The sequence below is a fragment of the Cavia porcellus genome, unplaced genomic scaffold, assembly GCF_034190915.1.
Source record: "Cavia porcellus strain 051 isolate PalLab524CR breed Dunkin Hartley unplaced genomic scaffold, mCavPor4.1 scaffold_7, whole genome shotgun sequence".
In the NCBI taxonomy this organism is placed as follows: Eukaryota; Metazoa; Chordata; class Mammalia; order Rodentia; family Caviidae; genus Cavia; species Cavia porcellus.
Window position 1 is genome coordinate 36261790 of NW_026947490.1, and position 20445 is coordinate 36282234.

Genomic DNA, 20445 nt, shown 5'->3' on the forward strand with positions numbered 1-20445 from the left:
ACCAGTTTTCAGGTGAGGCCCAACCAGAGCAGAATCTCAATTTTGCCAGGTACAGGGCCACATACCTACGAGTAATCCCAGCTACTTGGGAGGCTGAGGCAGGAGGATTGCAAATTTGGGGCCAGATTGGGCAATATCACAAGACCCTGTCTTAGAATAATGAACAAAGATGGGCCCAGCAATATAGTTCAGTGGGCAAGCACCTACCCAGCACGTGTGACACCACGGGTTCAATTCACAGTGTCAACAAGAAAGAAGGGCTGGGGACTCAGCTGAGTGGTGAGTGCTTGCCTAGCATGCCTGAGGCCCTGCATACCATCCCCTCCTCCTCCAGCAGCAAAAAAATGGAAGTAGAAGAGAATCACTATTCCATCTGTTCCCAGCTGTGTAACCTTGGGTAGCAGAGACACTGCTCTGGCTGTCTGGATGCCAGGTTCTTGGCCAGGAAAATGGGCATATTTGAGAACTCAAGAAAATTCTGGAAGTTCAAACATGTGGTGATCCTCCTGCCTCAGCCTCCTGAATGCTGGGATTGCAGGCCTGTGGCACCATACCCAGTTGGTGGGATCTCTCATTCATTTCCAAGAGTTCTTTTCAGGGGGAGGGGAAGGAAGGGCAATATTTTGTCATTCTAAAAATAGTGTTTATTGTTATTTTTAAATGTCATGCAAAATACAGTCATGGTAGAAATTCTGGAAGATACAAGTGCAAATGATATGTCACTCTGAACCCCTCCTCTCGCCTCAGCCCTCAGCCAGCCAGCAAAGTCTTGGTGTCTTTCCCTCCAGGATTTAAAAAGTCATATTTGTAGTAAGGGATGCATAGCACTGGATGAAACGGCGGCTGGGCAGCCTGTTTTTTTTTTTTTTTTTTGGTACCAGGATTCGAACTCAGGACCTCGCACTTGCCAGGCAGGCACTGTAGTAATGAGCTACGCCCCTGGCCTTGGCCTGCTGCTGGCCGTACCAGGACAGCATGTGATGCTGGGCTGTCTTCTCGCCCCCCCCCCTGGGTCTGGCAGCATGGAGACTCCGGGGATTGGCAATAGTGAACTGTTCCCACCACTGGACACCAGGTTCCTTCCCACTTGACATCGGGGAAGGCGCCAGAACCACAACCTTGAGCCCCCTGCTTAGTCCCTGCAGGTACCATCCATGGCAGGGTGACCTTCTGAAACCCTCTGCCTGTGAGGTGCCAGCTCTTGGCCCCCGGCACACAGGTCCTGGTAGAGCACAAGTACAATTCCTGCCTCTCTCTGGAGGCTTCCTCACAATTCTGTACCCGAAGCCCACCCCACCTTACAAAGTAATCCTTTAATAAATAATAATATTATGCTCCGCCCCAGCCGGGGAGAGGCTCTTTAAGAGCCTCTGGGGACCAGAGTCACCTGCTTCCCCCTCTGGTCCTTAAATAAATAAGTATAAATAAGGCACAGGTGCCCCCTCGCCCGAGTCTGTCTAACCAGGGCATGAGGAGGGGCGTCCCCTGACCATGGCACCCAGGACTGAAATAAATAAATAAATAAGACAAGGCTTGGGAGGGCAGCCGTGGTGTTGGGTCCTGGGTCACAGCCGGGTCTTCAGCAGCAGCAGGCCCCGCACAGCCCAGTCCAGGGTGAGGTGCAGCCCCCCGAGGATGGCGTGGGCCGCCCGGATGCCCCCCCAGGCCGAGGCAGGGGGTGCCAGGGGTGGGGCCGGCGGTTCCGGGGGGACCTGGGGCAAGGCCAGGCCAGACATCTGTCAGGAAAGGGCACAGGTTAGCAGTGGTGGGGGTGGGGCACAGGCCTGGCAGAGGTTTTAGGCACTTCTGTCTTGGAAGGTAGACCATGTGTCAGGGCAGGGGTCTGAGGTCTGGGGTCCAAGTCCGAGCTAGCCCTTGGGTGTAGGTTCTGGGGCTTTGGCATTGTGGAGAGATCTCAATGGTGGGGTCATTCTTGCAGCTTGGGGTTAGGGCCTGGGCCTCAAGAGAGTTTGAGCTTGTCATTGTTTGAGGGTCATGGCCTCCAAGTCTTTGGGGGGAGGATTTGGGTTCTCGAGGCACAGGGCCTCAGGACAGGGAGCTCAGGTCTCAGGCAGGGACTGGAGCTGTGGCACCTCACAGTCTCAGGCACACAAGGCTGGAACCATGGGGTGCCAGGGACACGAGGAGACAGTCTGGTCTTTTGGGGCCAGATTGTGGGGTCTAAGACCTCAGTCAGTCACAGGGCCATGGCGACTTGGGCATCTCAGGTTTGGGATCTCAGAACAGGGTTCCGAGCTGGGCTCTGGGTCTCCAGAATGACTCTGGGATGCCGGGGGCCCCGGGTTCAAGGTCTCAGGCACCAGGGTGGCAGGTGATGGGGTGCAGATAGGGCAAGACTAGTGAGGTCTGGGACCCAGGCATACCAGGAGCTGCAGCCGGCGCAGCAGCCGGTCCAGTCGGGCCTGCAGGGCACCCAGCTCGGGCTCCAGGGTCTTCAGTGAAGGGCCGCCCGCCCGGCGTAGCCACTGCACATGTCGAAGGTAGGACAGCAGGTCGGCTCGAAGCCGGGTAAGCACACCGGGCAGCTGCAGAGGGGACAGGGCATCAGGAGACCCTGCCCCGATGCCCTCCACCACCAGCTTGCACACACTTGAACATCCGGCCTGGCCCAGCCCATACCTGCAGGGCGCCAAGCGCGCCAGCGCTCATGGCCGGCGTGGGAAGGGAGTCCAGGCTGTGGTCCCCGTCCACTGGGAACTTGTCTCTCTGGAGAAGAAGAGTTGTGAGGGAGACCCCAACCCCAGCCCGGACTGGCACCAGGGTGCCCTCTCTGGGTTCTGCCCTCCAGCTGAGGCGGTGAAGACCCCTGTGGACTCCGGCCCCAGTGCCCTCTCCCTCTCCTACCAGCTGTGCGGCCAGCTGCCTCGTGTCCACCAGGAGGGAGCGGGTCAGGAGGACTGCGCTGTCCAGCTCCGCCCGGGGGTCTGGGGTTGCTCGCGAGGGACCAGGAGGCGGTCCGCGGGCAGCAGCTCTCTCTGGCCAGAGGCTCAGCACCACCAGGACCAGGTGGCAAACACCTGGGGGTACGAGGATACGGAGACCTTAGGCGGGCCCCGGGTCTGAGGGAGGAGGCCCGGCCCCAGGGAGGGCGGGGTGGCTGGGCGCGCCCAGGGCAGGTCGCCGGCCTCCCTCCAGGCGCCCCGCCCGCCGGCGCAGACGGGCCTAGGGTGGGCAGACGGGCCGGGCGTCTCCCGTCCGCCGTCCGCCCCCGGACGCCGGAATCTGGGCCCCGGGGCGGGGCGGCAGGGGGAGCGCAGGCCAGGACCTGCCCCCTCCGACCCGGAGCCCCGCAGGCCTGGGCGCGAGAGCAGAGCCGGCCGGGCCGGGACCCAGACACCTGGACCCTGCGGAGCCCCAGGTCCGCTTGGCGCCCCCCCATGGGGGCGGGGCCCTCACTCAGGTCAGGGACCGGCGCGCCCCGCCCACTGCGCGCGTCAGCCAATCAGCGGCCCCGCCCGCACGCTTTCCCCCTCCACGCCCCCGGCCCGCCCCCCGGCCCGCGTGCCTCCCGCGTCCAGCTGCACAGGCTGCTCGCAGCCCAGCCCGGCCTGCACCTTGCCGCCCTCTGTCCCGGCTAGCACCGGCCCTCCTGGGCGCGCTTCCCTCTATGGAGGCCCTGCCTCAGTTTCCCTCCCTTGCCTGTCTGCCTATCCCCATAACACCAAAAGCCCTCTTCTCAGCATCTGCCTCTGCTCCCTGGCCTCTGGTCTCGCCCTGCCCATCTGTCCTGGCCCGGACTCTGCTGCTACCGTCTTTGGACGCTGCCCTCCGCCGTGGCCCCAGCACTCCCTGCCTTCTGTGCCGTCCTGGCCCTGTCCTTGCCTGCCTCCTGCACCGTCCTCCACCCCAGGCGCTGGGACCCACTTACAGTTCATGTCCCCACAGGCAGGGGTTCCCCAGGGCAGGGGCAGGGAGCCACGGGCCTTTAACCCTTCCCTGTCCGCTGCCAGCCGGGGACCCCACAGCCCCGGGGTCAGCTGGGCCGCGGCCTGGGGAGGGGAGGCATGTGCGTGCGAGCAGCAGGCGCAATGAGGCAGTACGGGCGCCCGGGGGGTTATATAGGGGGCCGGGGCAGGCGGGCGGGGGGCAGGCGGCCGGGGAGGGCGCCTGACACATCCTGACTCACCCTCCCTCCTGCCTTTTCCATTCAGACGAGCCGGCTGCCTCTCAGGACTCACGCCGACTCGCTCAGAGGAGGGCACAGCAGGAAAAGTTGGAAAAGTTGAAAAGTGAAGAGGGGGTGGTCGGAGAGGGGCTGGTGAGGTCATTGGCGTCCCCTCCCTCCACCTCCACTGCAGGGGCAGACACAGGCAGCCCGCAGCCTGAGCTGAGCCCTGTGCTAGCTGGGTGGGGGTCTGGCCGCTGGGACAGGCAGAGCAATGTGGGGGTCCGGGGACAGAGCTGGGAGTGCAGCAGCGGACAGGCAGGGAGCACAAGTTCTGGGTCCACATCAGAACAAGGTGAAGGGGTTCATGGGGACACCCAGGGACCCATGTAGAGGGAGACAGGGACCCCCTCCCAGACCCAGAGAGGAGGCAGGCTGCAGGCTGTAAGGGCCAGCACCCTGAGCCAGGCCTAGAGCAGTGATGGAGTCCAGGCTGGATGGGGGGCCACACTAGGTGGGAATGCTGGTGGCTGACACTGAACACTGAGGTATGGAAGGCAGAGGCAGGCAGAGATATGAAGGTGGCAGAGGACCAAGACAGACACCGGGGAGTCAGAGAGGGGGCCATCAAGACACTCCCCTAGCTGGGCATGGGGGTACACACCCCAAATCTCGGTACTTTGGGAGGCTGAGGCAGGAGGATCTGAAGTTTGAACCCAGCCTGGGCATTAGTGACTTGGCCTCTGTAAGAAGGGAAGAAAGGCAGGGGATGTAACTCAGTGCAGAGATCCTGGGCTCAATCCTCAGTATCACAGGTCATGGCAGAGAGTGACCAAGACAATCTCTAGAGAGGAGGGGACTCAGCACCTGAGGCTGCCCCCATGCATCAGTTTCCCCATCTGTGAAATGACAGTAATAAGGACCAGCCTTGCCCCATACAACGCAGTGAAGGTAACTCAAGTTCACCTGGGAAGTATGACCAAGTCATGGGTGGTCATCAGCATGCCCCTTTATTAACCCCGGGAAAGATGGGGAGAGACAGAGACCAGCAGAGGCCCGGGATGCGAGCCCAGTGAGGGAGGAACTCGGTGGTAGTGATTCCAGGAGTGCTTCCCTGGAGGAGTTGGCAGAGAGCACTAGGACGGATGGAGGACGGGCAGGGGGCTCCAGAGGTCTCTGCAGACCCCAAGTGGGGCCTCTCCTGAGCTTGTGTGGGCAGGGTCTCCTCCTCCCTGCGGCACACTGCACACTGGGGAGGCCGGGGCTCAGGTCCCCAGGGAGGTGAGGTCACAGCCCCCCCTGGTGGGAGATGACTTCATCACCTCAGGTAAGAAGAACAACCCTCGTCGGTCGGCCACCCCTTTGGGGGGCCCCAGGAGCCTCCCCAGCCCTCACTCTGCTGGGACCCAGGCCTCTGACCACTGGGTCCCCACCCCTCAGGGGGCCTGTTTCCGGCTGAGTCAGTGTGGGGGGCCCTGGGCTGCGTCAGTGAGGGGAGAGCTGACGTAGCCCCCCCCCAGACCGGCAGGGCCAGCCAAGGTGACTCAGGCCACCAGCCTGGGGATGGACTGGCCTGAGGGGATGGGAGACAGGGCCTGGGGCCAGCCGAGAGCACCAAGGGATCAAGAAAGGCCAGCCACTTCCACGAGGGGACCGGCAATCCTGTCCCCACCCGCATTCCACTATGACCCCCCCCCACGGTGGGTCCAAACACAGCCTCTTCCCTCAGCCTCTTCCCCCAGCCTCTTCCCTCCATCATTTGGAGGTGACAGAAGATAACAAGGGGAGCTCCCCCCATACTCAGCGGGGGGGGGGGCTGTCTGCATGCAGAAGGTCACTGATCTGGGTCAAATGGGGGGGCACTTTTGGCCCTGTGTTGGTCCCTGCAGTGGACTCAGACTTCTCCCCTTCACTGGGGCTGCGGGAGGTCCTGGAGAGTTGGGGGCTCCCTGGTGCTCCCCCCTGCCTGGATGGAGGACAGTGGATCACTTCTCATGTGAGAGACAGAGAGGGGATATAAAAAAGACCAAGGACGCAGGGTCAGGGTTGAGGGATCCCAAGAAAATGACAATGACAGAGGAGGGCAGCAGTGCAGCCGCAGAACGAGGAAGCAGACACAAGGCTAAGTGGGCTTCAGGGAGAGCGGTTGGGGTCCCGGGCAGGGCCACCAGGCCCTCAGGGTGCTCACAGACTCCAGATGTGTACCCGGGGCCCTCAGGGCCATCAGGGGTCCCCGGTGGCTGCAGTGCTGGCCCCTGGGGAGATGTGCTGGCCACATGTGTGTCAGCAAATCCCCGGCAGTGTGTGTCCGTCTGTCTGTCCCTGGGGGGTCCCGTCTGGCCTCAGGGGGGTGACGAGGCAGGCCAGCCGCAGAGGCACTTCAAACCTGTCATTAGCGGTGAGGGCCGTGAAGGTGGCCCCCCCCCCAGTCCCAAGCCGCAGTCCAGGGAGAGGGAGCCCCGCCCCCCACCCCCTCCTTGATCCCTAAGGAATCCCGGGAATTGGGAAGTGGGTCCAGATGGTGTTGACACAGGAAATGGTCAGCAGCTGCCTGCCCTCAGCCCCACAACTCCACTGACCCCCACTCCGCGCCCCCCACCAGGCTCCCTCTGACCAGTGTCATCTCTGACGGAGGTAGCCCAGGGCCAGCTCAGCACCCACCAGGATGTTTACAAGAGACAAGGGTAGGACCAGGAGTCAGCCCTAGGCTTGGGAAATAGCTGGCTCTGACCCTTGCCCTCACACCCAGGGCCCAGGGCCTGGCTTCCCCTCTCCGACCCGGGGTCCTGGCCTGGCCTCTTTCCCCGGCCCCGGGGCTCTAGGTCCAGCCTTTCTCCTCAGATCAGTAACCCCTGGCCAAAGCCCAGGAACCCATTCTGGTCTGGAATGCTCACTCCTAGAGCTCAGTGGCGGCTGGGACTGGGTGATCTAGGTGCCAGGTGCCAGCCCAGCCCTGCTCTGGGTCCCTTCCTTTGGTGCCACACCCTTGTCAACTATGGGGAAACCAAAGGAAATAAACAAGAAGCTCTGGAGTGCAGCCCTCCTTTTCAGAGGGCTCAGTCTTGGGTGGCCCTGGCAGCAGTCATCTTCGACACCTGTGCCTCACATCCTAGGCCACCTGCCTCTGCCAGACCTGCACTGGCTCATGGTTCCCAGAGAGGAGGCCTGGTGTGGCCTTGTTGGGTGACAAGTGTGCTGGGGCACCAGGGCTTGGCCTCCAGGTCCCATCCTCCTCCAGGTCTCCTGGTTGCTGGGCAACAGTTCCTCACAATGGGGCTCAGTGAGACCCCTGGGTCCTGGCCCTTCCTCCAAGTTGCTAAGGGGAAAAACTCCCTAGCAGAAAGGGTTCTCCTTGGCCACCTGAGGCCACCTCTGCAGATATGGGGTTAGGAGCAAAGGGTCCTTGGGTGAGGAGGTCTTCGCAACGGATCCACCCATTCTGGGTTCCCAGTGATGAGAGGGAGCTGGCCCAGCCTAGGCTCTTCCTCAGCTTCTTCTTCCCTCTCTTCAGAGGCTGAAGGCGTCCCCTAAAGCCTGAGGCCCCTGACACAGATCCTTACATCTGGGCACTACAGGAACCACTTCCCAGCTGGGCACGCTGGCTTGGGCCTGTAATCCTAACACTCTGGTAGGCTGAGGCAGGAGGATCCTAAGTTCAAGCCACACTTGGTAACTGAGCAACTTAGTGAGACCCTGTCTGAAAATAAAAAACTGAAAAAGAGCCGAAGATATAGCTCAGTGCAAAGGCTCTGGGTTCAATCCTCAGTACTGCAAGGGGAGAATAAAAGTCATTTCCTAGGCCAGACATGACCAAGCCAGGAGGACCCTGCTGGCTGAGCCCGTGCTAAGGGGACCAGCAACAGAACTCAGAATTCTGGGGCTTGGGGTGGGCGGGGCCCAGCGTTGCTGGGGTGATGTCCCTAAGGCCTATCCCCACAGAGGGACCAGTGTCTGGGGAGGCAACATGGTGGGCTCAGGGATCTCAGCGTTGGGCCTGCTCCTGCTGGTGCAGGGCTCAGTCGGTGAGGGCATTGGTGGGGAGGAGGCACAGGGTCACAGAGTGGGCTGCCCAGTCCTCTGTATGGTCTCCATTATGACCTCCTTTCTCTCACAGAAGGGATCGGAATCCACGGATTCTTCTACCCATGGAGTGAGCAGAAGCTGAAACTGTGGGGACTCAGGGAGGGGACACTCTGATTAGACTATGGGGCCTCCAGGGCAGAGGCTGGGACCCTCTGTCTGAGTAGGGAGGTCGGGTCTGGGGTCCATGGGTCTGGGGAAGACTGGCCTGGTCCCTAGGTCTGGCAGTGGGGGCAGGCCAGGCTGGTCCCTGGGTGGGTGGGGACCGGGCCTGGCCCCTGGGTTGGGGGGGCAGACCTGATCCCTAGGTCTGGGGAGGGAGATACCGGGCCTGGTCCCCAGGTCTGCAGCGGGGGCAGGGAGGCTGGCCCAGGATCCCAGGTCTAAGGATGGAGGCCATGTCAGGACCCTTGAGTCTTGCATGCAGTAACTACCAGCTGAATTCCCAAAGTGTGGCCACAGGGGCCCCGAAGTGCAGGGCCAGCTGTGACCATCTGCTGGTGGCCCCCAGGCTGTGAGGGTGATGTGTGGGACCGGGAGAGCTGTGGGGGTCAGGCGGCCATCGAGAGCCCCAACCTCTGCCTGCGCCTACGCTGCTGCTACCGAGATGGGGTCTGCTACCACCAGCGGCCAGACGGTGAGGGGCTGGCCTGGATGCCATGGGGAGCGGGCAGGGGTATGGCCTGACCCGTGCAGAGCCTCCAACCCTCCCTGTGCGTGCAGAAAACATGCGTAAGAAGCACATGTGGGCCCTGGGCTGGACCTGTGGAGGCCTCCTCCTCCTCATCTGCAGCATCTGCATCTTCTGGTGAGCCGGTGCACCCGGGCCTGGCTGGGTGAGGGACAGGGGCGCAGGCTGAGCGAGGCTCCTTCTTGTTCCCACAGGTGGGCCCAGCGCCGGGACATGCTCCACTTCCCGGGCTTCTTGCGGGGCACGTGCAGCCTGTCCAGGACAGTGTCACTGCTGTCCAAGGATCGGGGGACAGGCGAGAAGACCCCTTCCACCAGCCAAGTACCCGCTACGCCCTCTGGGGTGGAAGGGGCCAGGAGTGAAGAGATGAAAGAGGGCGAGGAAACAGAAGGCGGTGAAGAGTAGGGCTGTCTGAGGAACCCCTCAATACAGACATGGCACAGGGATGCATTGTTCTTTCTGAGAGCCTGGGTATCCTGGGCCAGGTGTGAGTGCACATGTGGGGCTCAGAGACCTTTACTGAGGATCATGGGAAGCTGGGCTCCAGCAACCCCCGGACGCAAGGACGCACCCTCATCCCACCCTACGCCTGCACAGCCTGGCTAAGCACAGATGAACAGAGTGAGAGGGCAGAGCTGTTTATCCGGGGAGGGCAGCAGGGCTGAGGACATCCTGTGGCCGTCGAGATGGGGCAGCTGCAGGTCTCAGTCAGGTCCCGATCGGTGGGGCCATGTGGCAGTCTGTGGGATCGAGGGTGGGGTTAGCGGTGCTCATGCTTGGGTCACCCCCATTGTGTCTCCCACCCACTGGTGGGTCTCATATTCACAAGCATGGGTCCCTAACACTCCCTGGGATCCTTGGGTGGGAGGTAAGGAAAGGCAGAGGCAGGACAGCAGCACAGAGACGAGAAGGCAGCGGAGAAAGTGGACTCAGGAAGCCACCAGGCATAGTGGTGCAAACCCGGAATCCCAGCATTCTTAGAGGGTGGGGCAGGAGGATTCCACATTTAAACTCATCTAAGCTGGACAGCTCTCTCCTTCAAAACCCTGCTCTCCACCTTCCTGCCCTGACATCCTGACCAGCACACCCAGGCCCAAATGAGTCCTATTTAACAGACTCCTTTCTTTCCGAGAGCCCAGACTTTGGTACTTGGCTCCAGGCTCCAGCAGGTGGTCGCAGCCATGGTCACCCAGGCCGGGAGATGTGTGGGGAATGGCAAGGATTTTTCCCGGGTAACTGTAAATAGAGATGGCTGTTTTCACACGGATATGCCCAATCTCATACTAGCTCAGGCTTTACCTATGCACACAGTTACTCATCCTGTCTTAGACCTGTTTCTTTCTTAGCCACAGAACATAGAATATGGTGGAAGTGACTTCTCTTTTTCAGACCTCACAAAGAATAGCAGATCGTTCCTATCATTCTGGATGCATAGGAGAAAAGTTGACTTGTCGTGCATAGATGATGTTTTTGGCTTTTTTTTTTTTTTTTTTTTTTTGGTGGCGGTGGTACAGGGCTTTGAATCCAGGAACTTTGCATTGAGTTATGCTCCCGAGCCGCCTTTTTTATTTTTTATTTTGAGACAGGGTCTTCATAAATCGCTAAGTTGCCCAGGCCGGGCTCGACCTTGTTATCCCCCTGCCTGAAGCTAGGATAGCAGGCGTGCACCACCAGGCCCGGCTAAAAGCTGCGCCATCCTGGGCCTCGGATATCCCCACTGTGGAACGCGGGCGCAGAGGCCCAGAGCACATCGACCGAATGGGTTGGCTGCCAGGTCCCCCAGCGTGCATCCCTGTCCCCGCCCCCTCCCGGGCGCGCTCACCTGGGGCTCGCCAGCCGCACGCGCCGACGCACCGGGTCCGGCCTCCAGCGTGGCGAGCTGCAGGCGCACGCGGCGCGCTCCAGGCGGCGGGGGCGCGCGGGGGTCCGTGCGCGCTCCGCGGGGTCCGTGCGCGCGGGCGCCGGCGGCTGGCGCCGACCAGCGGCGGGACAGTTTGCGCGCCAGGCGGGCGAGCGCCGAGGGCCGCAGGCCGTAGTCGCGCTCCAGCTCCTGGCGCGAGATCTCGATGTTGCCGGTGTACCAGAGGATCCAGCCGAGCAGGCTCAGGAAGACAAGCAGGGCGCCTGAGTAGATGAGCAGGTCGCCGAAGTCGCGACCGCGCACCTGCAGCTGCGCGAATACGCCGGTCAGCAGCGCCGCCATGCCTGCCACGTCCAGCGCCACGGCTAGCAGCAGCGCCACGCGGCAGCGGCCCAGGCCCGCCGCGGCGGGGGACACGGGCGGCGCGGGTGCAGGCTGGCACGCGGGCCCCGGCGGGGCGCTTTGCAAGGCGTTGGCCGCCGCCATGGCCTGGGATCCGGGGTGCGGCGGGCTCCCGGGGCGGGGTCAGGGACGGCGCCAGGTGTGCCTGGCGTCCGTGGTCACCTGAACTGGGCCGGGCACCTGGCGGTCCCGGGCGGGGCTGCCCCTCCTGGCCCAACTTGAGGATGTAACCCCAGCACTTTGGGAGGTGGAACCAGGAGAATCGCAGGTTTCAGTCCCACCTGGGTAACTTAGGGCCTGGAGATACAGCACAGTAGTACAGCAACCCTGGGTTTGGTCCCTGGACACACACACACACACAGAGCCCTCAGGATTCCGCGAGGAGGCAGCCAGGCATCGTTTCTGTTTGGTGCCAGCTTCCCCAGACCCCAGGGGTGGGCGCAGGTGGGCCCAGAAACCACGACCAGTCAGGGTGGACATGGGAGGCTGGGGCAGGAGAATCACAAATTTGAGTTCAGCCTGGGTACCTTAGCGAGAGCCCGTGTCAAAATGACAAGGGCTGGGGACCTAGTTGAGCACGAAAGCCCTGCTTCAGTCCCCAGCACCGCAGGGAGGCGCGCCAGCTGTTTGGCAGGGTCGCCTGCCTGGGCTGGCGAGGCCCTGCTCCCCCAGGATGGCCCTGACGACAGACCACAAACTAACAGGAAGCTTTGGGGGTGACTGAGGACCTCAGGGCGGAAGGCAGCAAAGGCCTGGGAAAATCTGGACGAAAGGGAACTAGGAGCATTCAGCTCAAAGCTCTGCTCCCAACAGCTGGCCCACGCTCTCGGGGCGAAGTCGTCCAACGCAGCTCCGTCTGGATTGTCCCCAGACCTGACTTTAGCGTTTAAGGCCCAGAGGAGCACAAACTGCTAAGGGCTTATGGCCTTAGCCAAAGGATTCGTATTGCCGAGTGGGGTCCGAGTGTTTCCGAACAGACCCAAACTACACATACACCAATAGGGCAGGGTGGCTGATTGCACCTGGCAGGTTTCCAGGAAGTTCCAAAAATGTCCCAGCAGGCAAAAACCGAGGGCTTACGAAGAAAACCGGAAGTACCCGAGCTCGTTGGGGGGCTATGATTAAATGATCCTTGCATTCACACACTCATTCAAAAAACAAGTGCTTATTTACACTCATCGTGTGCCAAGGACAGTGCCAGAGGTTGGTTAAGCAATATAGGACCCAGGGTGCTGGGAAAGGTCTCGGTACTTCCGGTATGGACCCATTCGGAAATCTATCCGACGAATTCCGAAAACTTCCGAACGGCGCACGAAACGTCAGCGTTCCACGGACCGCAATTGCTGAACGTTTTCTAAGGCGCTCAGCAAGACAGAAATTGCCGAATATTACCGAGCATCCTCCGAGGGTGAGCCGAAATGAAGGCGGAGGCTCGGCTAGTTACTTCCGGCGCGCGCGCGAAGAGGAAGCGGAAATACGTTACTATACTAAAGGCGGTGCCCCGCCCCGTCCCTCCTCTTTCCGTCTTCGGCCGCAGTGAGAGGAGGTGAGTGTGCGACCCGCGTGGCTGTTGGCGTGAGCATGGCGCAGGGACCCTGAGCCACCGTATTTGGCTTTTATTCTCGACCCGCAAGCGTCTTTAGCGTCCCCCTCTCCTACGCCTAAAGTTGTAGCATCTCGCATTCCCCTGGCCCTGTCCCACCGTCTCCGCCGCCTCAGGTCGCGGTCCCTCGGGGGCGCCTCCGGCCCTTCACTGACCCCTTTGCTGGCCGGGCGCGCCTCCGGTCTACTGCTCTGATACCCTCCTCTTGCCGCCGCCCTGCAGTCGCCGCCATGTCCGCGCATCTGCAGTGGATGGTGGTGCGGAACTGCTCCAGCTTCCTGATCAAGCGGAACAAGCAGACGTACAGCACGGTGAGCCGCCCCGATGCACGGCCCTGTGGGAGAGGGCCCCAGGGCCCCAGCCTGGCATCCTCAGGCTCATCCTGGCGCCTCTTTCCCAGGAGCCCAATAATCTGAAGGCCCGCAACTCCTTCCGCTACAACGGGCTGATTCACCGCAAGACGGTGGGCGTGGAGCCGGCGGCCGACGGCAAGGGGGTCGTGGTGGTCATGAAACGGAGATCCGGTGAGCGCCCCTTCCCGCGGGGAGCTGGCTGGTTCCCAGTCGGGCAGAGGGCTCGTTCGGCAGGGGAGAGTGTTCCCAGGGGCAGGATGCTGGGGAAGCCGCTTTAGGCTTCCGCCCTAACTCTGCAAGGTTGGCGAGTCCCCGGACCTGAATCCTCACCACCACACAACTGGGTCCTACACTTGTGTGACGTTTTCAGATTTAAGTCTTTACGGAGTGATCAGATGTGGTGGCTCAGGCATGTACTGTAATCCCAGTGCCCTGAAGGTTGAGGCCAGCCTTCGCTGTGCAGAGTTAAAGGCATAGGAACTCAGTTTCGAAAACACAAAAAGTTTAAATCCTCAAGTCCTCAAGACAACCCGTTGGGGTGGACCTCTCCATCTGGGAGTTGGTAAGGTAGAGGTCAATGGGTAAGGGCTCCCTCGAACCTAGAGATCAGGTTGGGTCAGAAGCCTCTTCATTTTGCTGTGTAGCACAGACAGGCTTGTTGGGGATCTCTCCAAAGTGACTTGTGTGAGGAGTCCAGAAGAGGCAGGGCTCTTGGGACAGTTTGTCACCACTTTTGTTGTTGCTCTGCTGTGAGGGTGTGAGTACTGGGGTTTGAACCCCGAGTTTTGTCCTGACTGCAGCCCCAGCCTAGTTAAAACTATATCGAGGAAGGATCTCACTTTGTTGCCCTAGTTGGCCTTCAACTTTGGATCCTTCTGCCTCAGTGTCCCAAACAGATTGCTGGAATTCCAGGTTCACATTATGTCACCAGCTTGAAGGTTTTTTTTTTTTTTTGTATGCTGAGAATTGAACTTGGGACCTTGCGTTTGCCAAGCAAGTGCTTATGCCGCCCAGCCATATCCCCTGGCCTTGCTTGCTTTTTGATCAAGACAGGCATCCTGACTGTGCCTCCTGTGCTGCCCCACTTCTGCCCCATTCTAGCCTGTACCACAAGGTAGCTGACCCTGAAATGCTCAATCTGGTGTTTTGTGACCCAGATTGGAAACAGCAGCTCTGCTACACACAGGACCTTAAGTAAGTCTGTCTGTCAAGGCTCAGACTGGCCTCCTAAGTAGCATATGCTGGCTGAGTGTATGAGGGGGCCCCCCAGGTGCTCAGGGCCAAGTCAGTGCCCTGGTTCTTGGACTGAGGAGGTCGTTCGTAACCCTGATGGGCTGGTTCGCGTTTGTCTCCCAGGACAGCGGAAGCCAGCCACCTCCTATGTTCGCACTACCATCAACAAGAATGCCCGAGCCACCCTCAGCAGTATCCGACACATGATCCGCAAGAACAAGTACCGCCCAGACCTGCGCATGGTGAGGGGTTATGGCCAGGCAGGGAGGGACAAAGAGGTATGGGCTCTGGATGCCCCACTTCAAGGACTACCCTCCCTCATAGGCTGCCATCCGCAGAGCCAGTGCCATCCTGCGCAGCCAGAAGCCTGTGATGGTGAAGAGGAAGCGGACCCGCCCCACCAAGAGTGCCTGAGCAATAAACTTTCCTGGGGCCTTGGGCCTTGTCACAAGTTGTCAGCTCACTGGAGGGGGGGTGGGAACGGACAGGACATGACTTTCACACACACACGCACGCACGCGCGATAGGGAGTTTTGCTCCATGCCAGCCTGCAAGACCACTAAGGCCTGCTACTATGTTTGGAGCTGGAGACCTGAGAGGCCAGCGGCTGAGTAATGGAGGGGGTAGGTTTTGGGCAGCCAAGAATCTGGGTTAAAAATGGGGGGTGGTGTGGGGTGGTTTAGGTAGGTTTTCATGAGATCACCCAGTTCATTACAGGAAGGGTGGGTTGTTTTAGATGTAGGTTCCTGCGTGCTTATGTGCCAGGCGTAGGTATTTCTCTTGGGTTAGATTAACCCTAACCCATTTAGTTCTTTGGAGTACACACTGTACTGCCCACAGTGGGAGGCCCAGGTGAGGACTGGAATGGTATGAGACACCACAGTGACCCTCCCACCCTGGGTTTGGGGTGAAGAAGCCTGAAGGAGTCCTTGCTTCTGCTATGCTTGGGAGGGGGCAGAGTGAGACACTGGTGCCACCTGCTGTCTGGGTCTTGAGTTTCCTTCAGGTTTGCAGTAGAAAGCTGGGTATCAAGACTGTTACAGCTATCCTTGGGACCAGATGACGCTGGTGCAGGACTGCAGGCCAGACCCCCCCCCACCCTCAGGCCGGGCTGTAGGGTCCATAAAGCATGGGGCTTCCAGAGGGTACCCCTTTTAGGAGATGCTGTGACCCCCTTCACTGAGGACAGGTTACGGAGTATTGGGCCACCCTCTTGGTAACTCAACAGGCAGTTGCTTTTCCAACTTTATTTAGAAAACCAAATCCAGATCCCAGCCCACCCCAGCCATAATTTAAATAATTTAGAGACAGGAGGGAGGGCAGGGGCACAAAGAGGCCCTACAGCCGCCGCAGAGCCCGCTTCTTGTCCGTCTTCTTCTTGGCTGCCAGCTTCTTGTCACGCTCCCCTGCATGCTTCTTGGCCATGGGGCCCTCGGCCCCACCTGGGGCTCCGGGCTCTGCAGAGGCAGTTTCAGTAGCCTCCAAGGGGCCCCTGGCACTGGGCCCACCGGCACCACCGTGGATCTCAGTAAGCAGTCGGGCGCGCGCTGCATACTCTTCATAGTTCTCCAGCAACAGGCGGCCAGCCTCCTCATTGAGCGCAGACTCAGGGTTTGGGTGGATCAGCAGGCACTTGATGGTCTGTTGGGGGTGGGTCTGGTCAGTGCCCTCCTGCTGCCCCAGTGGCCCAGGGTTTCCCTGCCCTCCCATGTCAAGCACCCACAAAGAGGCTTAGTGCCTGGGCAAGCAGTCTTGGAGCGCCCCAGTGGGCACTAGGGGTGGCAAGGTGTCCACAGGAACTAGTGCCAACCAATAGACAGGTCTGACAGGCACCCCAGCTCAGGGCTAGAGGGGACCCTGGCAAGGCTGGGCTGTACTCCAGAAGCCAAGGCCCAGGAGAAGAGGAGGCCTGCAAACCTGTGCTCATCAGAGTGCAGAGCAGCTGGACTGGCTTGGGCACAGGGACCATGCTCCAGGTGCTAACATATTTCTTAAGAGGTACAGGGTCTGCCCTGATTCTTTTGGTTTAGGCTGCCCCTGAACTGCAATCCTCCTGCCTCAGTTTCCCAAGAGCTGGGATTACAGAGGGGTGCTACCCTGCTGGGCCTCTCCCACTTCTCAGATATCTCCAAGCTTTTAGGGTCAGGGAGGTGGGGCAGGGAGACAGGTCCAGAGGGTTGGCCCTGGAGCTGTTCTCCACTGTCCTAGGTGGGGAAACCCCAATTTCCCTCTTCCCTATCACCTGCCTCAAAGGCTCATTACAAATTTCCTTTTTGGTGGTCATCCCCAGCACTGGGGAGGCCGAGGCAGGAGGGTCACCACCCCAAAGTCAGTTTAGGTTATACACTGAGTTCAAAGTCAGTCTGAACTAAAGAAACCATCTTGAAAACAAAACCAAAACAACAAAAACCCCTGCAACTTTTTTAAGCTTCTGGGAGGGGTGGAAAAGATAGAAGAAACCTAAACTTTAAGTGGCCTTTGGAGAGCTGGCCTATACCAGGGCACCCCACCTGGGAGGCAGCAGATACCGTGGGATATGCACCTGCACCAGTCTTGACAACCAAGGTATTCTGACAATGCACAATGTCCCTGGGGCACATTCGCCCCTGTGTGAGGGACAGAGTGCAGGAAAACAACCTAGCATGCAGACAGCCTCACAGAGGCAGGAACCTAGTTAATAATTACCACTGAGCTATGGATTTGAAAATCTCTGGTATGCAAAAACAAAACCCCTCTCTAACCCTGCTCCCTACACCTCCATGTACTGCAGGACCAGGACCCCAGGCTCGGAGCAAGAATATGAGGGTGTGGGGGCGCCTCACTTCAGGCCTTCCACAATTTTTCAAAAACAGCAGGGGCCTCTGCTGTACTCACCAGCAGCACATGCCGGATACCCAGCTCAGCTGTCCAGTCCCGTTTGAGCACGTTGACACAGATCTCGCCGTTGGCGCCCACGTTGGGGTGGAAGATTTTGGTTAGGAAGTAGCCCTTGGGTGGGGAAGCGGGAAAGTCCTTTCCCAGCAGCAGCTTCATGCGGAACAGGCCCCCAGCGTACGGGGTGCCCTCTGGAGTGGAGCAAAGGGAGGCTGGGTAAGTGAGGGGGGACTCCCGGCAGCCCACAGCACCCCAAAGCCTCTCCCACAAGGTGGGGAGTTTTTTTTCTTGTGGTCCTGGGAATTGAACACAAGAGGCCAGTCATACTACACAAATACTCCACCATTGAGCTGCAGCCCAAGGCCCCCATTTTCTTTGGCATTTCAGAGCACTGAACCCAGGATTTTGCATTTGACACTGAGCTATAGTCCAATCGCCTTTTCTCAGGCTGGTCTCTGAATTGCAATCCTCACAGGGCGGGATGGCACAGCCTTGAAATTCCAGCACTTGGGAGGTTGAGGCATGAGGATTGCCATGGGTTTGTGGCCAGCCTGGGCCACACAAGACCATACCTCAGAAAACAAAATTGCTATTATTCTTCAGCCTCCTGAGTGATTACAAATATACACCATGGTGCCTGGCAGGCTGGGTTTATTTTTTCTTCTTTTTCTTTTTGGTACTGAGGATTGAACTTAAACCCTGTGCTTGCCAGAAAGGTACCTGTGCTGCTGAGCTAAAAATCCCCAGCCCCACTTAATGACAACAAGGACAGATCTCAAAGGACCAATAGCAGCAACTCCTCACTCCCTTAAGAGTTACTATGTAAGGTGTGTTGATTCACTCCTGAGTGCTGCAATCCCAGCACTCAGGAGGCTAAGGCAGGAGGACTACTGCAAGTTTGAGGCCAGCCTGGGCTACATAGTGAGTTCAAGGCCAGCCTGAGATTGAGAGACCCTGTCTTCAAAAAAAAAAGAAAGGAAAAAGAAATTTTAAAAGCCATGTTCTGCAGCCCTCTCCTGTGTCTTCATCGCTTTGTGACTGTCCCAAATGACTGTCCAAGATCTACCACTTCCAGGAAGCAGGGACCCCAGACTTGCTTGTCTTTTGTCTTCCTCGCCTTTCTATACCCCCAGGGAACAGTTCTTTGCGTGGCTCAAAAGATGTCCCACCTACTACAGCCCCCAGATCCATGACACTCTGGACAGCTGCCCCAAGTCCTCTCGGAATCCCACAGCACTACCTTCTCACCTGGCTGCTCTCCTGGCCCTCACCTCCACCTCCCAGGTTAAGGGGGAACACTGTAGGGAGTTGTCATATTCCAACAAACCCTGGACTGGCCTCCTCCCCAGGCTCCAGCAGAGGCCTAGATAAACACTGCTCCCTACTTTTTTATGTTCATTTCTACAAAGTGCCCAAGCCTGCCTGCCTGCCTGAAGTCTTTCTGGGAATCCTGGCCCCTGATCATTTGAATCCTTCACCCCCAACCTCTCCACGAAGACAGCCAGATTCCTGTTAACTGTCAACTCTTCAGGGAAGGCCTCCCCAAATCAGCACTCTTCCAGGGCAGTCCCTTCTTCCCTGGGCTCTTGGACACTTCAGCTGGCCTTGGAGGAATTTGAGCGCTGACAGAAATGTGGTTTGCAGAAAATGGAATTCGGTCACCCTCACAATACAAACCAATGCAATGGCTTCATTCTCACCTGCCTCCCCTAGAGTTTGGTATTTAGCTTGTCCCTTACCTGTCCCCAGTCAATGAAAATGACTGGCAGAACAGAAGTTCTGATCACCTGGCCCATCATTTTGACCTTTTGCTGAGGCTACTGACAGTGCCTGAAACTCTGTTCCCATGACTTTCTACCCCATCTGATGGCCTCACTCTGAGCCTAGGTAAGTTTCTGCTATACAGTTCTTTCAAGGCTCCTGTGTAGCTATGAGCCTGGCCACATGCCCAAGACTGGCAGGACCACCCTGTAAACGGTGCCGTGTGAGGCTCACAGGCGGAAGCCAGGAAGCAGGAAGTGGCCTCCCTCACTCATGCCCTCACTCACCAGGGCCCTCAATGGTGACCTGCAGGTCTGTGAGGTCCTCCTCGTTGGGGAAGACCTTGATGCCATCTGGTGGGTCGGCTGTCAGCGTTGTCACCTCCTTGTACACCAGGCGGATGATGTGGGGAGGCAGGTTCTCCACGTTGGAGTTCTGGACACGAAGGAGATCAGGGTGAGCAGCCAGCAAGAGAGGCCACCCTAGACTCGACCCTGAAGGTCCCAAGATGACCATCATCCCCGGGCTCCCAGGCCCTCAATCAGGTTTCAGGCTACCACCCCAGGGTGCTCAGATAGCAAACAGGGGGAAGGGAATCCAGGGACCTAGAGGGCTTCACTCTGGCATTCCAGATCTGGCTCCTGACCGCGAACGACGCCCCTGGATCCAAGTAGGCCTGAGACCCGGCTTTCTCTTGCCTCACCCAATCTTATTAAAACCATCCTGCAGAAGTAGGGTCAGGCCCAGTAGGTGCGACGGGTGCCAGGTTTCCACAAGCCGGCGCAGGACGCCCCAAGCCCGCCCGAGGCCCCGCGGGGCTTCCTGGCCTAGGCATCTGTGGGGGCTCCGTCGCAAGGCCTTTCGGCCCATCCCTGGCCCAGAAACTCCAAATGGGCCCTCAAATCCCTCAGGCCGCCCGGAAGAAGATCTGGGACTCCACCGCCTCCTGCCGAGAACTCCCGGTTGCCTCTTTCGGGCCCAACCGTCCGCGCTCACCATGACTATGGCCGGCCGGGGGCGGGTCCCCCCGGCCCCCTTCCTGCGTTCTTCTGGCCGCCGGCCGGGGCGGGGGGGCCCAACTGCGGCAGCTCGGTCCTGACGAGACCCCGGCAGCCCCTCTCCCTTCCCCTGTGGCTCCTTCAACAGCTTCGTGCCGCGCCCACCGCTCTGCCCGCCTGGGTACCCGACCGCACTGAACCGGTGGTGCGCGCACCACAGAGTCTTTATAGGCCCCCTCAGGCCACGCCCCCACGGCGCTCCTCGACCGTAGACGTCAGCGCGCACATTCCTCGGCGCTCGACGCGCTCGCCCATCTTTTCTCAAACTGCAGACAGAAACGAGGGAAGTCTGGAGGAAAGCCGCGCGGCCAGGGGCTGTGCATGGGGGTCAGGGCAGGAACGCCCGGGAATGGAGAATGCGAGACACCGGAAAGTAGAGAAAAAGGGGGCCCGGAAGCGGCGC

The 20445-nt window shown here is 59.5% G+C and overlaps 5 protein-coding genes across 7 annotated transcripts; 2 read left to right on the plus strand and 3 right to left on the minus strand.

Moving 5' to 3' along the window:
* Positions 1-621: 621 nt before the first annotated feature.
* On the minus strand, positions 622-4951 carry Il11 (interleukin 11). 2 transcript variants are annotated; one of them, XM_063253333.1, is made up of 5 exons: positions 4148-4951; positions 2866-3038; positions 2641-2727; positions 2385-2546; positions 622-1736 (listed from the first exon to the last, which is right to left on the minus strand). In XM_063253333.1, the coding sequence occupies exons 1-5, from the start codon at positions 4752-4754 to the stop codon at positions 1566-1568; spliced, it is 1200 nt and encodes a 399-aa protein (XP_063109403.1). In that variant the 5' UTR covers positions 4755-4951; the 3' UTR covers positions 622-1565. The 2 variants fall into 2 exon arrangements, with proteins under 2 accessions (XP_063109403.1, XP_003465507.1); XM_003465459.4 differs by lacking the exon at positions 4148-4951 and adding an exon at positions 3890-4064.
* A 1683-nt stretch (positions 4952-6634) lies between these two features.
* On the plus strand, positions 6635-9369 carry Tmem190 (transmembrane protein 190). 2 transcript variants are annotated; one of them, XM_003465543.3, is made up of 5 exons: positions 6635-8148; positions 8241-8276; positions 8718-8843; positions 8930-9014; positions 9092-9369. In XM_003465543.3, the coding sequence occupies exons 1-5, from the start codon at positions 8091-8093 to the stop codon at positions 9300-9302; spliced, it is 516 nt and encodes a 171-aa protein (XP_003465591.2). In that variant the 5' UTR covers positions 6635-8090; the 3' UTR covers positions 9303-9369. The 2 variants fall into 2 exon arrangements, with proteins under 2 accessions (XP_003465591.2, XP_063109405.1); XM_063253335.1 differs by having other exon boundaries at positions 8244-8276.
* Positions 9370-9519: 150 nt separating this feature from the next.
* Positions 9520-12547, minus strand: Tmem238 (transmembrane protein 238). The gene is made up of 2 exons (XM_003465542.5): positions 10720-12547; positions 9520-9637 (listed from the first exon to the last, which is right to left on the minus strand). Exons 1-2 carry the CDS (start codon positions 11242-11244, stop codon positions 9602-9604), a joined length of 561 nt encoding a protein of 186 aa, XP_003465590.2. The 5' UTR covers positions 11245-12547; the 3' UTR covers positions 9520-9601.
* Positions 12548-12683: 136 nt separating this feature from the next.
* Rpl28 (ribosomal protein L28) lies at positions 12684-14800 on the plus strand. Its single transcript, XM_003465452.4, has 5 exons — positions 12684-12706; positions 12986-13074; positions 13164-13287; positions 14473-14591; positions 14674-14800. The coding sequence occupies exons 2-5, from the start codon at positions 12994-12996 to the stop codon at positions 14761-14763; spliced, it is 414 nt and encodes a 137-aa protein (XP_003465500.1). The 5' UTR covers positions 12684-12706; positions 12986-12993; the 3' UTR covers positions 14764-14800.
* Positions 14801-15581: 781 nt separating this feature from the next.
* Ube2s (ubiquitin conjugating enzyme E2 S) lies at positions 15582-20370 on the minus strand. Its single transcript, XM_003465541.5, has 4 exons — positions 19981-20370; positions 19272-19419; positions 17224-17414; positions 15582-15990 (listed from the first exon to the last, which is right to left on the minus strand). The coding sequence occupies exons 1-4, from the start codon at positions 19981-19983 to the stop codon at positions 15688-15690; spliced, it is 645 nt and encodes a 214-aa protein (XP_003465589.2). The 5' UTR covers positions 19984-20370; the 3' UTR covers positions 15582-15687.
* Positions 20371-20445: the final 75 nt, after the last annotated feature.

What these genes read in the sequence shown, in the direction of transcription:
- Tmem190 (XM_003465543.3), top strand. Translation starts at nt 8,091, where the DNA reads ATGGTGGGCTCAGGGATCTCAGCGTTGGGCCTGCTCCTGCTGGTGCAG. An exon ending in CGGATTCTTCTACCCATGGA is followed by an intron (nt 8,277 to 8,717) that starts GTGAGCAGAAGC and finishes GGTGGCCCCCAG; the next exon opens with GCTGTGAGGGTGATGTGTGG. An exon ending in CTACCACCAGCGGCCAGACG is followed by an intron (nt 8,844 to 8,929) that starts GTGAGGGGCTGG and finishes CTGTGCGTGCAG; the next exon opens with AAAACATGCGTAAGAAGCAC.
- Il11 (XM_063253333.1), bottom strand. Translation starts at nt 4,754, where the DNA reads ATGGCCCCCTCTCTGACTCCCCGGTGTCTGTCTTGGTCCTCTGCCACC. An exon ending in TGGAAAAGGCAGGAGGGAGG is followed by an intron (nt 3,039 to 4,147) that starts GTGAGTCAGGAT and finishes TCGTACCCCCAG; the next exon opens with GTGTTTGCCACCTGGTCCTG. An exon ending in TGCGCCGGCTGCAGCTCCTG is followed by an intron (nt 1,737 to 2,384) that starts GTATGCCTGGGT and finishes CTTTCCTGACAG; the next exon opens with ATGTCTGGCCTGGCCTTGCC.
- Ube2s (XM_003465541.5), bottom strand. An exon ending in GGTCACCATTGAGGGCCCTG is followed by an intron (nt 17,415 to 19,271) that starts GTGAGTGAGGGC and finishes GCTCCACTCCAG; the next exon opens with AGGGCACCCCGTACGCTGGG. An exon ending in GTATCCGGCATGTGCTGCTG is followed by an intron (nt 15,991 to 17,223) that starts GTGAGTACAGCA and finishes CACCCCCAACAG; the next exon opens with ACCATCAAGTGCCTGCTGAT.
- Tmem238 (XM_003465542.5), bottom strand. Translation starts at nt 11,244, where the DNA reads ATGGCGGCGGCCAACGCCTTGCAAAGCGCCCCGCCGGGGCCCGCGTGC. An exon ending in GTGCGGCTGGCGAGCCCCAG is followed by an intron (nt 9,638 to 10,719) that starts GTGAGCGCGCCC and finishes TCGATCCCACAG; the next exon opens with ACTGCCACATGGCCCCACCG.
- Rpl28 (XM_003465452.4), top strand. Translation starts at nt 12,994, where the DNA reads ATGTCCGCGCATCTGCAGTGGATGGTGGTGCGGAACTGCTCCAGCTTC. An exon ending in ACAAGCAGACGTACAGCACG is followed by an intron (nt 13,075 to 13,163) that starts GTGAGCCGCCCC and finishes CCTCTTTCCCAG; the next exon opens with GAGCCCAATAATCTGAAGGC. An exon ending in GGTCATGAAACGGAGATCCG is followed by an intron (nt 13,288 to 14,472) that starts GTGAGCGCCCCT and finishes TTTGTCTCCCAG; the next exon opens with GACAGCGGAAGCCAGCCACC.